Source organism: Ovis aries, chromosome 21, assembly GCF_016772045.2.
Source record: "Ovis aries strain OAR_USU_Benz2616 breed Rambouillet chromosome 21, ARS-UI_Ramb_v3.0, whole genome shotgun sequence".
Taxonomy (NCBI): Eukaryota; Metazoa; Chordata; class Mammalia; order Artiodactyla; family Bovidae; genus Ovis; species Ovis aries.
Genome location: NC_056074.1, coordinates 37,116,480 through 37,131,257, shown reverse-complemented (window position 1 = coordinate 37,131,257; position 14,778 = coordinate 37,116,480). Strand labels below are relative to the sequence as shown.

General features: G+C 43.7%; 1 protein-coding gene and 1 non-coding gene across 2 annotated transcripts; both read right to left on the bottom strand.

Moving 5' to 3' along the window:
- Positions 1-11,644: 11,644 nt before the first annotated feature.
- LOC101110719 (large ribosomal subunit protein uL16-like) lies at positions 11,645-12,167 on the bottom strand. Its single transcript, XM_012102025.5, has one exon. It carries the CDS (start codon positions 12,120-12,122, stop codon positions 11,706-11,708), a length of 417 nt encoding a protein of 138 aa, XP_011957415.3. The 5' UTR covers positions 12,123-12,167; the 3' UTR covers positions 11,645-11,705.
- LOC114110206 (small nucleolar RNA SNORA70) lies at positions 12,073-12,207 on the bottom strand. Its single transcript, XR_003586532.1, has one exon. It is a non-coding gene; the product is annotated as a small nucleolar RNA SNORA70 (small nucleolar RNA).
- Positions 12,208-14,778: the final 2,571 nt, after the last annotated feature.

The following is a 14,778-nucleotide window of genomic DNA, read 5'->3' as shown; positions in this document are numbered from 1 at the left end:
AGAAGCAGAAGAGATTAAGAGGTGGCAAGAATACATAGAATATACAAAAAAGGTCTTATTGACCCAGATAACCACACTGTCCCACAGCCAGACATCCTGGAGCGTGAAGTCAAATGGGGAAGCGTTACCACAAACAAAGCTAGTGGGGGTGATGGAATTCCAGCTGTCACCATGTCAGGAAATTTGGAAAACTCAGCAGTGGCCACAGAACTGGAAAAGGTCACTTTTCATTCCAATCCCAAAGAAAAGCAATGCCAAAAAATGTTCAAATTACCATACAATTGCACTCACGTCACATGCTAGCAAGGTAATGCTCAAAATCCTTCAAGCTAGGCTTCAGCAGTACCTGAACTTCCAGATGTACAAGCTGGATTTAGAGAAGGCAGAGGAGTCTGAGATCAAATTGCCAACATCCCCTGGATCATAGAAAAAGCAAGGGAATTTTTAAAAAAAAAAACATCTACTTTTGCTTTACTGACTATGCTAAAGCCTTTGACTGTGTGGATCACAACAAACTATAGAAAATTCTTGAGGAAATGCAAAAACCAGACCTTACCTGTCTCCTGATAAACCTGTAAGCAGGACAAGAAGCAAGTTAGAACTGGACGTGGAGCAATGGACTAGTTCAAAATTGGGAAAGGAGTACGTCAAGGCTGTTTATACTCATCCTGCTTATTTAACTTTTCTGCAGGGGACATTATGTGAAATGTCAGGCTGGATGACTCACAAGCTGGAATCAAGAGTGACAGGAGAAATATCAACAACCTCAAATACGCAGATGATACCATTTTAATGGCAGAAAGTGGAGAGGAACTAATGAGCCACTTGATGAAGGTGAAAGAGAAGAGTGAAAAAGCTGGCTTAAAACTTAACATTCAAAAAACTAAGATCATGACATCTGGTCCCATTACTTCATGGCAAACAGAAGGGGAAAAAGTGGAAACAGTGACAGATTTTATACTCTTGGGCTCCAAAATCACTGCTGAAGGTGACTATAGCCATGAAATTGAAAGACACTTGCTCTTTGAAAGAAAAACTATGATAAACCTAGACAGCATATTAAAAAGTAGAGACATTACTTTGCCAAAAAGATCCATATAGTCAAAGCTAAATGGATCTTTTTTCAGTAGTCATGTACAGATGTGAAAGTTGGGCCATAATAAAGAAGGCTGAGTGCCGAAGATTTGATGGTTTCGAATTGGGTGCTGGAGAAGACTCTTGAGAGTTCTTTGTACTGCAAAAAGATCAAGCCAATCAATCCTAAAGGAAATCAGTCCTGAATATTCATTGGAAGGACTGATGCTGAAGCTGAAGCTCCAATACTTTGGCCACCTGATGCGAAGAACTGACTCATTGGAAAAGCCCCTGATGCTGGGAAAAATTGAGGGCAAGAGGAGAAGGGGATGACAGACAATGAGATGGTTGGATGGCATCAATGACTCAATGAACTATTTAAGCAAACTCTGGGCGATAGTGGAGGATAGGGAAGCCTAGTGTGCTGTGTAACAGAGATCAGCTCATGGGGACGTGACTTAGTGACTGAACAACAACAAAACAAAAATAATGTTGATCAATAAAAACAAAACCTTCAGTTGATACAGTATGACACCAGTTTTCTGAGAAAATTTGAAACACAAATCCATACCGTACTAGTAAAGGTTATACAAGTGTAAATGCTTATATGGGTCTGGAAAACACTATCCAGAGTTTTATTTTTACCTCCAAGAAGGAAGGGAAATAGGATTGAGGTTTCAGATAAGTCTGTAATATTTTAGGTGTTAATCGGATTGGTAAAAACGTGAACGTGTTGTATCATTATATTTTGTTTGCTTTACAATACTATAAAAATTATTGAAAAATTAGTTCTAGCATCTTTAAAGGCTAATCCTCTAGAACCACAATAATTTCTCTGATGTGAAATCCTGATCTGATTATCCTGGTTTGTCATTTTAAAGGCAAGGTACATGAACTTGTAGAGAACCCAAGGCAGAAAGTCTTTATTTCGCCATAAGGAGTTATGATAGCTCAGAATCAGCCTGCAATGCAGCAGACTCCGGTTCGATTCCTGGGTCGGGAAGATCCTCTGGCGAACGGATAGGCTACCCACTCCAGTATTCTTGGGCTTCCCCGGTGGGATGGTAAAGAATCTGCCCGAAATGCGGGAGATCTGGGTTCGATCCCTGGGTTGGGAACATCTCCTGGAGAAGGGAACGGCTATTCTTGCCTGGAGAATTCCATGAAAATAGTCTCAGAGTCAGACACAACAGAGCTTTCACAAGGAGTTATGTTGGGGTGTTAGCTTCCTATATGTGATAAACCCTAAGCACCCGTTTGGGGGCGCCAGAGGACAGCACAAGCCCGCGGATCCCGGGTTCTCCCAGGGGAGTGGAATGGGCGGGTTCACACTCGTCAGTAATCAAACCTCCCCTGGGCTCTTAACCTCCTGAAGTAGCACACGCTGTTTTCTAACGTCCTGGGCTTGATATAGTGAGGGTTTGCGGAGCCCCTGAAATGCAGCTTATTTTTGATCTGAATACTTAGATCAAAGTATTCTTGATCTTTGATCAAGAACTTTGAGAACTGAGTCAGTTGGCAGTGTTTCTTTCATTGGGTAGATGGCAAACCACTCCAGGATTCTTGTCTGGAGAATCCCAAGGATGGAGGAGCCTGGTAGGCTACAGTCCATGGGGTCCCAAAGAATTGGACACAACTGAGCGACTGCACTTTCTTTTCTTTCTTATGGAAAATTAATCTGACTGAGCCTTGGTCCTTCTGATGCCCCCAGAATCCTCATAAGCAGGAAATGAGGCTGCTTGATAAATGTGCTTTTCTCATCTCTTGTGAAATTGTCATATATTAAAAAATAATTGGAAAGAAATAAAGGCTGATCAAGGTTGTTACCCAAATATTATAACAAAAATTACATTTAGGTAGGTTGATGCCTGGTGAAAATGGAGACTGAATGGCTTAAGGAGGGTCTTCTGAGAAGTCCTGTTAAAATCACCTGAGCAAGTTAGGAGAAAGCCTTCCTATTGGATAGCAAAAGAAAAGATCACCCAAAAGTCCCCTCCCCTTGGTCCCCTAGACCAGTGATGGAACTGTTCACATCTGTGATGTACAATGAAGTAGCCACTAGCCCGTGTGACTGCAGAGTGCTGAACTGTCGTTGGAACCAAGAACAAAATTTTACTTTTTATTTAATTTTAGTTCTTTTCAATTTTAGTAACCACATGTGGCTACTGAATTGGGCAGTCAGCTCAGGTCTAGATATTTTTAAATGTCTTTTTTTGTGTTGTACCACTAATATATGCACTAAAGAAAATGAGATGCATGTTAAATTCAAATTGGGGTGTATATACGTCTATATTTTCCCCTACTGATGTCAAATGTACTTATAAATACACGCACTTTTTTCCTTTCCAAAAATGGAATCACACTTAACATATTGCTTTTAATGTTTTATCCCCATGCCAGAACTTTACCTAATTTTTAATAGTTGGAACATCCTCTGTTGAGTGGCTAATAGTGGACAGTTACTGTTCTAAGCACACTGGCCACGTTATCTCATGTGATCCTCCCCACCTTGTGAGGTAGATGTGACCCCATTTTGCATATATGTGCTCAGTTGCTTAGTCATTCTGACTCTTTGTGACCCCATGGACTATAGCCTGCCAGGCTCCTCTATCCATGGAATTTTCCAAGCAAGAATACTGAAGTGGGTTGCCATTTCCTCCTCCGAATTTTACAGATGACTTCTCTGAAATATGTAAAGATGAGCATGTACTTCGTGAAACTCAAGCAGAGGCAGTGGGGGAATCAGGGTTCTAAGGCCCCCAACCAGCTGTACTGACTTCCGAGCCTGCTTTTGAATCTCTCTGCTTCAAATAAAATTTTTAAAGTCAACATATAATTCATTAACGATGTCGTGTTAGTTTCAAGTGTACCGCAAAGTGACTCAGATAGGTATAGTTATACTCTTTTTCAGATTATAGGTTATTACCAGATATTGAGTATGGTTCCTAGGTCTTTGTTTTTCACCTAGTAAATATATATTAGTGTGTATATCGGAGAAGGCAATGGCACCCCACTCCAGTACTCTTGCCTGGAAAATCCCATGGGCGGAGGAGCCTGGTGGGCTACCATCTATGGGGTCGCACAGAGTCGGACACGACTGAAGCAACTTAGCAGCAGCAGCAGTGTGTATATGGTAATCTGAAACTCCTAATTTATCTCCCCTACCTAAACTAATTCAGCTTAAAATAAGCGTTGTTTTCTCCATACCTCACTCTAATTTCCCCCAAATCTTTTTTTAGAAAAGTTAAACTCCTTACTGTAGGTTTATGCACATTAGTCATTTTACGAACATCATCCTCTTTGGGGCATTTTCCTCAGAGCTTGATGTAAGACCCCTAAAGAGACAGGTAGCTCTCTGTTTAAAGTTAAGATCTCTTTGGAAACGAGGCCACTCAGACTCTTCAGCTTCGCCCTTCCCCCTCCCCCTCTGCAGGTCTCTGCAAGGAGTCTGCTTCCTCTGGGGTTTCAGTTGACAACATCAGCTCTCTTATCCTTCAGCCAACCTTTCTGTAACTGATATCCCCTGTGGACAAGAGGGAGCAAAGCCTCAGGTCACTGTCAAAAGGACGGTAACCCTTGCTTCACTCGAAGTGTGTGCTTGGGGGATGGAGTAACAGGGCCTCGGTTCTCATGAGGGTCGAGGGGAAGTCACTAACCAGCGCCATGCCCAAGACTTTTCCTAGGCTCTGCTGAGGTAAAATCAAGAGAAAAATAAAGCATGACACCATATGCCTTGTGCCCAGGAGCCCACTGGAAAGGAGGAAACGGGAGCAACCATCAGAGACACTGGTGCTGACTGCCAAGGAACTCCGTGCTCTCTTGCTTTCCACAGAATCTGATGAATACTTGGATTGTTTAGTGCAGAAAACACACACACCCCAAAGTCCTGGAAGTGGATAGAGGTGATGTTTGCACACTATTGTGGCTCTACTTGCTGTTCAGTCTCTAAATCGTGTCGGACACTTTGCAATCCCACGGACTGCAGCATGTCAGGCTTCCCTGTCCCTCACTATCTCCTGGAGTTTGTTCAAACTCATGTCCATTGAGTCAGTGAGGCTGTCCAACCATCTCACCCTCTGCCACCCTCTTCTCCGTCAGCCTTCAGTCTTTCCCAGCATCAGGGTATTTTCCATTCAGTCAACTCTGCCTCAGGTGGCCAAAGTATTGGAATTTCAGCTTCAGCATCAGTCCTTCTAGTGAATATTCAGGGTTGATTTCCTTTAGCATTGACTAGTTTGATCTCCTTGCTGTCCAAGGCTGTACTTAATGGCACTGAATTTTACATGAAGTGGTTCAAATGGTAAATTTTACATTATGTGGGTTTGATCACAATTAAAAAGAAAAATAAAAACCAGAAGCTCAGTTCAGTTCAGTCACTCAGTCGTGTCCGACTCTGACACCCCATGACTTGCATCACGCCTGGCCTCCCTGTCCATCACCAACTCCCGGAGTTCACTCAAACTCACGTCCATCGAGTCGGTGATGCCATCCAACCATCTCATCCTCTGTGGTCCCCTTCTCCTCCTGCCTCCAAACCCTCCCAGCATCAGGGTCTTTTCCAATGAATCAACTCAAAGTATTGGAGTTTCAGCTTTAACATCAGTCCTTCCAATGACCACCTAGGACTGATCTCCTTTAGAATGGACTGGCTGGATCTCCTTGAAGTCCAAGGGACTCTCAAGAGTCTTCTCCAACACCACAGTTCAAAAACATCAATTCTTCAGCGCTCAGCTTTCTTCATAGTCCAACTCTCACATCCATACATGACCACAGGAAAAACCATAGCCTTGACTAGACGGACCTTTGTTGGCAAAGTAATGTCTCTGCTTTTGAATATGCTATCTAGGTTGGTCCATAACTTTCCTTCCAAGGAACACGCGTCTTTTAATTTCATGGCTGCAATACCATCTGCAGTGATTTTGGAGCCCAAAAGAAATAAAGTCTGACACTGTTTCTACTGTTTCCCCATCTATTTCCCATGAAGTGATGGGACCGGATGCCATGATCTTCGTTTTCTGAATGTTGAGCTTTAAGCCAACTTTTTCACTCTCCTCTTTCACTTTCATCAAGAGGCTCTTTAGTTCCTCTTCACTTTCTGCCATAAGGGTGGTGTCATCTGCATATCTGAGGTGATTGATATTTCTCCCGGCAATCTTGATTCCAGCTTGTGCTTCTTCCAGCCCAGTGTTTCTCATAATGTACTCTGCATAGAAGTTAAATAAGCAGGGGGACAATATACAGCCTTGATGTACTCCTTTTCCTATTTGGAACCAGTCTGTTGTTCCATGGCTGGTTCTAACTGTTGCTTCCTGACCTGCATACAGATTTCTCAAGAGGCAGGTCAGGTGGTCTAGTATTCCCAGCTCTTTCAGAATTTTCCATAGTTTGTTGTGATCCACACAGTCAAAGGCTTTGGCATAGTCAATAAAGCAGAAATAGATGTTTTTCTGGAACTCTTGCTTTTCCATGATCCAGTGGATGTTGGCAATTTGATCTCTGGTTCCTCTGTCTTTTCTAAAACCAGCTTGAACATCAGGGAGCTCATGGTTCACGTATTGCTGAAGCCTGGTTTGGAGAATTTTGAGCATTACTTTACTAGCATGTGAGATGAGTGTAATTGTGCGGTAGTTTGAGCATTCTTTGGCATTGCCTTTCTTTGGGATTGGAATGAAAACTGACCTTTTCCAGTCCTGTGGCCACTGCTGAGTTTTCCAAATTTGCTGGCATATTGAGTGCAGCACTTTCACAGCAACATCTTTCAGGATTTGAAATAGCTCAACTGGAATTCCATCACCTCCACTAGCTTTGTTCATAGTGATGCTTTCTAAGGCCCACTTGACTTCACATTCCCGGATGTCTGGCTCTAGATGAGTGATCACACCATCGTGATTATCTGGGTCGTGAAGATCTTTTTTGTACAGTTCTTCTGTGTATTCTTGCCACCTCTTCTGAATATCTTCTGCTTCTTTTAGGACCATACCATTTCTGTCCTTTATCGAGCCCATCTTTTCATGAAATGTTCCTTGGTATCTCTAATTTTCTTGAAGAGATCTCTAGTCTTTCCCATTCTGTTGTTTTCCTCTATTTCTTTGCATTGATCACTGAGGAAGACTTTCTTATCTCTCCTTACTATTCTTTGGAATTCTGTGTTCAGATGCTTGTATCTTTCCTTTTCTCCTTTGCTTTTCGCCTCTCTTCTTTTTCACAGCTATTTGTAAGGCCTCCTCAGACAGCCATTTTGCTTTTTTGCATTTCTTTTTCTTGGGGATGGTCTTGATCCCTGTCTCCTGTACAATGTCATGAAGCTCTAAATGTTTAGATGTTACTTGCATCTAAAACCTAATATCCGTTCCTTTTATTTTTCATTGAGTATGTTGACTTTTTTTATCTTGAAATATAATTGACATATAACAGTTAGCTTCAGATGTGCCTTGCGAAATGATCACCAGGATACGTCTAAGATCTATTTTTTATTTTAATTTTTGTACTGAAGTATCAAATTTCTGTATATTTTTGTATTGTATTGTATTTTTTGTATTGAACATATTGAAGTATGTTGCATTAGTTTCAGAGGTACAATATAGTGGTTCAGCTATGCATATATACGTATCTATTCTTTTCTCAGATTCTTTTCCCTTACAAATTGTTACAAAATATTGAGCATAAAGTTCCTTATGCTATACAGTAGGTCCTTGTTGATTATGTATTCTATGTATAGTGTTATGTATGTGTGAATCCCCCATTCCTGCTTTATCCCTCCCTCTCTTTTCCCTTTGGCAACCATAAGTTTGTTTTCTATGTCTGTTGGTCTATTTCTGTTTTGTAAATAAGTTCATTTCTGTCATTTTTTTAAGACAACACATATAAACAGTTACATATAATATTTGTCTTTCTTGGTCTATCTTACTTCATTTAGCATGATAACCTAGAGGTCCGTCAATGTTGCTATGAATGGCATTATCTCATTATTTTTTATGACTGAGTAATATTCCACTGTATGTATGTACCACATCATTTTGTTTTTATTTTTTTAATTTACTTTTTGGCTACACCTCTTAATTTGCAGGATCTTAGTTCCCTGACCAGGGGTCAAACCCCGCCCCCCTGCAGTGGAAGTGTGGAGTCCTAAGCACTGGACCCTCAGAGAAATCCCTGTACCACATCCTTAGCCACTCATCTGTGGATGGACATTTAGGTTGCTTCCACGCCTTGGCTACTAAAATCCATTCTCGATTCTCTCCTTACTTACCCCATCTGACCAACCTATCAGGAAATCTTGCACCTCCAGGAGACTTCCAGAATTTGTCCTCTCTGTCTCTGCATCCACACTTGGTCCAAGCTATCATCCATACCTCTAATTATGACAGTAGCAACCTCCTAATTCCTAACTCATCCCCCTGATGGACTCTTGCCCTCCTGCAGCCCATTGTCTCCTAAGCAGCCAGATCATAACTTAGCTCATAGTATTCTCCTCGCTCAAACCAAATGGCTTACTCCTGACTCTTAGGATAAAAGCCAAGCTCCCTACCTGGTCTCTGGGGTGTATGCCATCTGTCACAATCAGCCTCTCCAGCCCCATCTCTGACCACATCCTCTGGCTTACCTCTTTCTGCTTCTTGAGTGTGCTAAGCTTGCTCCCACATCAGGGCTTTGCTCCTGCTGTTTTCTCTGCCTAATCTCCTTCCTGGCACCCAGACCTCAGCTTCCTGTCACCTCTGCAGAAAGGCCTTTCCCTTCTGAGTCTAAACTAGCTGCCGAGTCCCTTTATCACGTATTCCTGGCACATTTTCCTGAACAGCCCTTATTATTTCCTAATATGCTTTTTATTCTTTTTTGAAAAACAAACTATTCATTTGGTAAACACAAATTATGTCTATGTCTCAGACACACTTAAAAAAATATATCTATCTATCTATTTATTTTTTGGCTGCGCTGGGTCTCTGTTGCTGCACAGACTTTCTCTAGGTGTGCCGTGCAAGGGCTACTCTCTAGTTTCGGGGCATGGGCTTCTCACTGCGGTGGCCTCTCTTGTTCCAGAGCGCAGGCTCTAGGGCGTGTGGGCTTCAGTAGCCGTGGCGCGTGGGGTTAGTTGCTCCGTGGCACGTGGTCTGTTCCTGGATCAGGGATCACACCCGTGTCCCCTGCCTTGGCAGGTAGATTCTTAACCACTGAAACACCAGGGAAGTCCTTTTCTTGTTTGTTTGTCTAATTTTGTATGGTCCATGTCCTCCCCCAGAATGGAAACTCAACGAAGAGCAGGAACCTGCAGGGCTGGGTCTCTATCATCTAGAATGGAGCCTGGCCTGTCACAGGTGCACAATATATATATAAAGCTAAGTCAGTGGAAAATTAAAGTGTTTCCCTAACATGGGGAATATTGCTTGTATTGGGCTGAATGGTGGTGCTCAAAAAGATATGTCCATGTCCCAGAACCTGTAAATGTGCCCATATTTGGAAAAATGGCAGTAGGGTGATGTGGATAAATTCAGAGTTTGGGATTAAAATGTACAGATTACTACATATAAAATAGATAACTGGATGATGCAGGGTACCCAAAGCCGGTGCTCTGTGACAACCTAGAGGGGCGGGAGGTCTGTTTAAGAGGGAGAGGACATGTGTCTCCCTGTGGCTGATTCATGTAGATATGTGGCAGAAACCATCACAATATTGCAAAGTAATTATCCTCCAATTAAAAATCAAATTAAAAAAATAGATAACCAACAAGGTCCTACTGCCCAGCACAGGGAACTATACCTGATATCTTGTATTAACCTTTAAGGGACGAGAATGTAAATAAAGCAAGTATGTATATCTGACCTGGAGGAGGAAATGGCAGCCCACTCCAGTATTCTTGCCTTGAGAATCCCATGGACAGAGAAGCCTGGTGGGCTACAGTCCATGGGATCACAAAGAGTCAGACACGACTAAACAACTAACACACACACACACACACGTATATGTGAATCACTTTGCTGTACACCTGGAGTAACACAAGATTGTTAATCAACTATACTGCAATAAATATTTAAAAAAAAACAAAACAATGGTCTTTGCAGATATAATTAAGTTGATGATCTTATGATGAGATCATCCCAGATCCCGGCTGAACCTTAAATCCAAGGACAAGTGTCCTCAAAAGGCATGGAGGAGATGGCCACATGCAGAAAGAGGCTGAGATTGGAGTGATGGTGACACAAACCAGATTTCCTGGAGCCACCAGAACCTGAAAGATATAGGGAGGGATCTTCCCATGTAGAGCCTTCAGAGGGAGCACGGCCCAGCCAGCACCTTGATTTCAGACTTCTGGCCTCCAGAACTTTCAGAGAAAAAATTTCTTGTTGCTTGAAGCCACCCAGGTTGTGGTGACTGATCTTCTGAACTGAGGACACTGCCCTAGGACACTGATCTTCTGAACTCTTTTGGCAAAAATTAACTGTGTGTTCCCGTCGTGGTGACTTGTTACAGCTGCCCTGGGACACTGATCTTCTGAACTCTTTTGGCAAAAATTAACTGTGTGTTCCCTTTGATATTAAATTAACCACAAATAACAGTATGCAATTCTTTCCCACATGTGTGTCCTTTTTCGACCACTTGATAAGTAAGGGAAAGATAACTAAAGGAAGTTCTGCTTCTTGGCATTGCCCACAACAGTTTGCAGAGTGTTAGGGTCAGAGTGGGCACTTGGCAAGTCGGTATTGATTGAACAGTAGGGAATATTGATACACTCCCTCTCAGATCAAGGTTACAAAGCAAAGGCTTTGGCATCATCAGGGGTCCAGGGAACTTTGCTGCCTGTTGCCATCACTTCGTGGCAAATAGATGGGAAAACAACGGAAACAGTGACAGACTTTATTTTTTGGAGCTCCAAAATCACTGCAGATGGTGACTGCAGCCATGAAATTAAAAGATGCTTGCTCCTTGGAAGAAATGCTTTGCTCCTTGGAAGAAAACCAAGACAACATATTGAAAAGCAAAGACATTACTTTGTAAACAAAGGTCCGTCTAGTCAAGGCTATGGTTTTCCCTGTAGTCATGCATGGACATTAGAGATGGATTATAAAGAAAGCTGAAAGCTGAAGGATTGATGCTTTTGAACTGTGGTGTTGGAGAAGACTCCTGAGAGTCCCTTGGACTGCAAGGAGATCAAACTAGTCAATTCTAAAGGAAATCAGTCCTGAATATTCATTGGAAGGACTGATGTTGAAGTTGAAGCTCCAATACTTTGGCCACCTGATGTGAAGAACTGACTCATTTGAAAAGACTCTGATGCTGGAAAAGATTGAAGACAGGAGGAGAAGGAGACAACAAAGGATGAGGTGGCTGGATGGCGTCATTGACTCAATGAACATGAGTTTCAGCAAGCTCCCGGAGTTGGTGATGGACAGGGAAGGCTGGCGTGCTGCAGTCCATGGAGTTGAAAAGAGTCGTACACGACTGGGTGGCTGAACTGAACTGAACTGAAGCCTTGAGTTGATACCAGTTTGGGTGTAATTTTGGCTTTGTCCACACTGATCTGCCGTCTCTCAGACTCAGCCTTTACAACATAGGGAATATAACCAATATATATATATTTTTTGACAGGAAATAGCATTTATTGGTGAGCATGATTAAGGAGGGGACAGTGCTGATGCTCATGAGTGCAGGGCCCGCCATTTGTCCAGGGGACCACAATTAGGGATGTATTTGACCCCACAGGCATCTGGGATGAGTCGCTTTTCTGCCTCCATGTTCTCAAATTCATCCGCGTTGAATTTGGTAAATCCCCACTTCTTAGAGATGTGGATCTTCTGGCGGCCAGGGAACTTGAACTTGGCCCGGCGGAGGGCTTCAATCACATGTTCCTTGTTCTGCAGCTTGGTGCGGATGGGGATGGACATTATGACCTGGCCAATGTGGACCCTGGCCACTGCGCCCTGAGGCTTTCCAAAGGCACTGCGCATACCTGTCTGGAGTCTAGACTGGGAAACAGCAGGCCAGTCATGAATGCCCACTAGGAAGAGTGGTCTCCAACGTCCCTTAGGGCAACCTGTACAGGCAACAGGTTGCATACACTACCAAGGAGCCTGCTATTTGCAGCCATTGCACACTGGGCCCCCATGGGGAAAAGAGCACAGTCGGCTTAATTGGCTGCAAACCAATATTTTATAATAACTGTAAATGGAATATAACCTTTAAAATTGTGAATCACTATATGGCACGCCTGTAACTTGTGTAATATCAGCTATCATTGATATTACATCAGCTATTTTTGTTGGTCAGTCTCTAAGTTGTGTCTGACTCTTCGAGACTCTGGACTGTAGCACGCCAGGATCCTCTGTCTAATGGGATTTCCCAGGCAAGAAGACTGCAGTGTGTTGCCATTTCCTTCTCCGGGGAATCTTCCCGGACCAGGGATCAAACCCATGTCTTCTGCATTGGCAGGTGGATCCTGTACGACTGAGCCACCAGGGAAACCCACATCAACTGTACTTCAACTAAAAAGAACAACAACAGCTTACAACTCCTGTCATCTCAGTTCCCCCAAGCCTGACTACTATGGAAGACGTGTTCTCTAAATGGAACTTGTAGGCTTGTCGAAATAACTGAGCTCCACACTTCCCTTGTGGTCCAGCAGCTAAGACTCCATTCTCCCAATGCAGGATGCCCACGAGCCACCACTAAGACCTGGCACAGCCAGATACATACATAAATGAATATATTTTTTAAAAAGTGACCGAGTTCTGGGAGGGGGACCTCCCAGATGGTGGAGGGCGTGGTTCATGGCTTTGTCCTTGACCCTCATTTGCTCCCTCTGTGGGCACACACCCAAGTCTGGTGGTCTTCGCTGGGGGCCTTCTCAGGTGACAGAGGAAGTGACAATGGAGAGAAAATCAAAGTGGAAAAAATAACTCACAAGAAAGCAGGAGAAGTAGCAGGCCCCAGGGAAAAGCAAGGACCTCAGAGTCACTCGAAACTGGTTCTGGACACATAAAGACTAGGCTCTGATCTGCGGGCCCCTAAGGCGCAGGCAGCCACGTTGGGGAGTGGTGGACGCTGGCCTTTTCCTAAGAGGATGCCTCTGTTTGTCTTTCCTTTTCTGACTTGGGATTTTTCCACTTTGTCTTTCCTGCCCAGGCTTCTCTGGGGATCCTTGCCCTCCTTCTGACCTTGCTGGTGAGAAGGGCTTCGATAAATGCTCCATGGCGTGCTCAGGAACCCCTCTCTGAAAAAGGCGGCTGGACCTACCCCTCTGTCCCCTACTCCCCCTGTTCCTGTTTGAAGGTTGAGGGCAGGGATGGTTGACCTTCCTGCACTGGGGCAGCAGAGGATGGGTGTGGCCGCATGGGCAGTGTCTGGGACAGAGGGGCTGGGAAGTGTGTCTATTTTCTTTCCTCTCCACTTCCTCTTATGGCTCTCTCTCCTCCCTTCCCCCAACTCCCCTCTCCCAACACCATTTTCTTTCCAAACACAGAAAGGAGCAACAATCAGCGTGAAGCAGGAAGTAAAGGGAAAGAGAGGGAAAGAGCAGAGCGAGATGGGAAGGTGGTACCCCGAGGTCGCAAGGTGAGGCTTACTTGATGAGCAAAGTCGATGCAAGTGATTTATGTAAGAAAGGGCTGTTCAAGAGGCAAATCAGGGGTGCTAAGGACCTTCTAGAGAGCTAAGAGTCAGGTTGGATTCCTTCAAGGGTAGAGTGGCTCAACTTCAGACTACAAAGATTGAAAATGACCCCTGAATGGACTTCTCTGGTGGTCCAGTGGTTGAGAATCTGCCTTCCAATATGCAGGGGACACAGCTCGATGCTTGCTTGGGGAACTAAGATCCACAGGCCTCAGGGCAACTAAGCCTGTGAGACACAACTAGATAAGCCTGGACGCTGAAACAAAGACCCAGCACAGCCAAAAAGCAATCCAACCAACCAGCCAAAAATGGCCACTGAAAAAAATGTATATGAAAGGAGAGAGGCTTCCACCTGCTCCATGAGGTACAGTCTGAGAAGTGAGGGGTGATACATATGATGGGGTCACACAAACACACACGCTTCTGCACGCACACACACACAGAGACACACACGCTTCTGCACACACACACACACACACACACACACGCTCTTTGGCTTAGAACAAATCTATCTGGCCCTTGGCTTGTCTCAGAAAAGTTCTCAGTGGCTCACGAAGGCGACAAAGGCAGGACAGGACATCGAACCCTGGAAGGTGGTTTTTGTGTGATGGCACCAGGACTAGCCTTAGGGTATGATTTTTAAAGTTATTTTATTGTTAACTAAAACCTAAGTATACACACAATAATAAAATAAAATTTAAAGTAAAGTACAGGTACAGCTGCTGCTGCTGCTGCTGCGTCGCTTCAGTCACGCACCATGCAAAACAAAGGTATGACTTTAATGAGTGATTCTAAGGTGAACCTCTTTATAACTACTACCCAGGTCTGAAGGGAGACTCTTCCAGCCACCCCTAGAAGTTCCTTCTGCATCCCCTCCTAACCCACATCGATCCTTCCCCAACAGTAGCCTCTCTCCCAACTTTTTAAGGAATCACAAGCTTGAGCCTTTTACAGTTTTATCGCCCAGGTGTGCATCACTAGACATCATGTTTATTTAGTCTTGTTCATTAAAAAATATATATATATTTATTTATTTGGCTGCACCAGGTCTTAGTTGCAGCATATGGAATCTTTAATTGTTGCACAGGAACTCTTAGTTGCGGC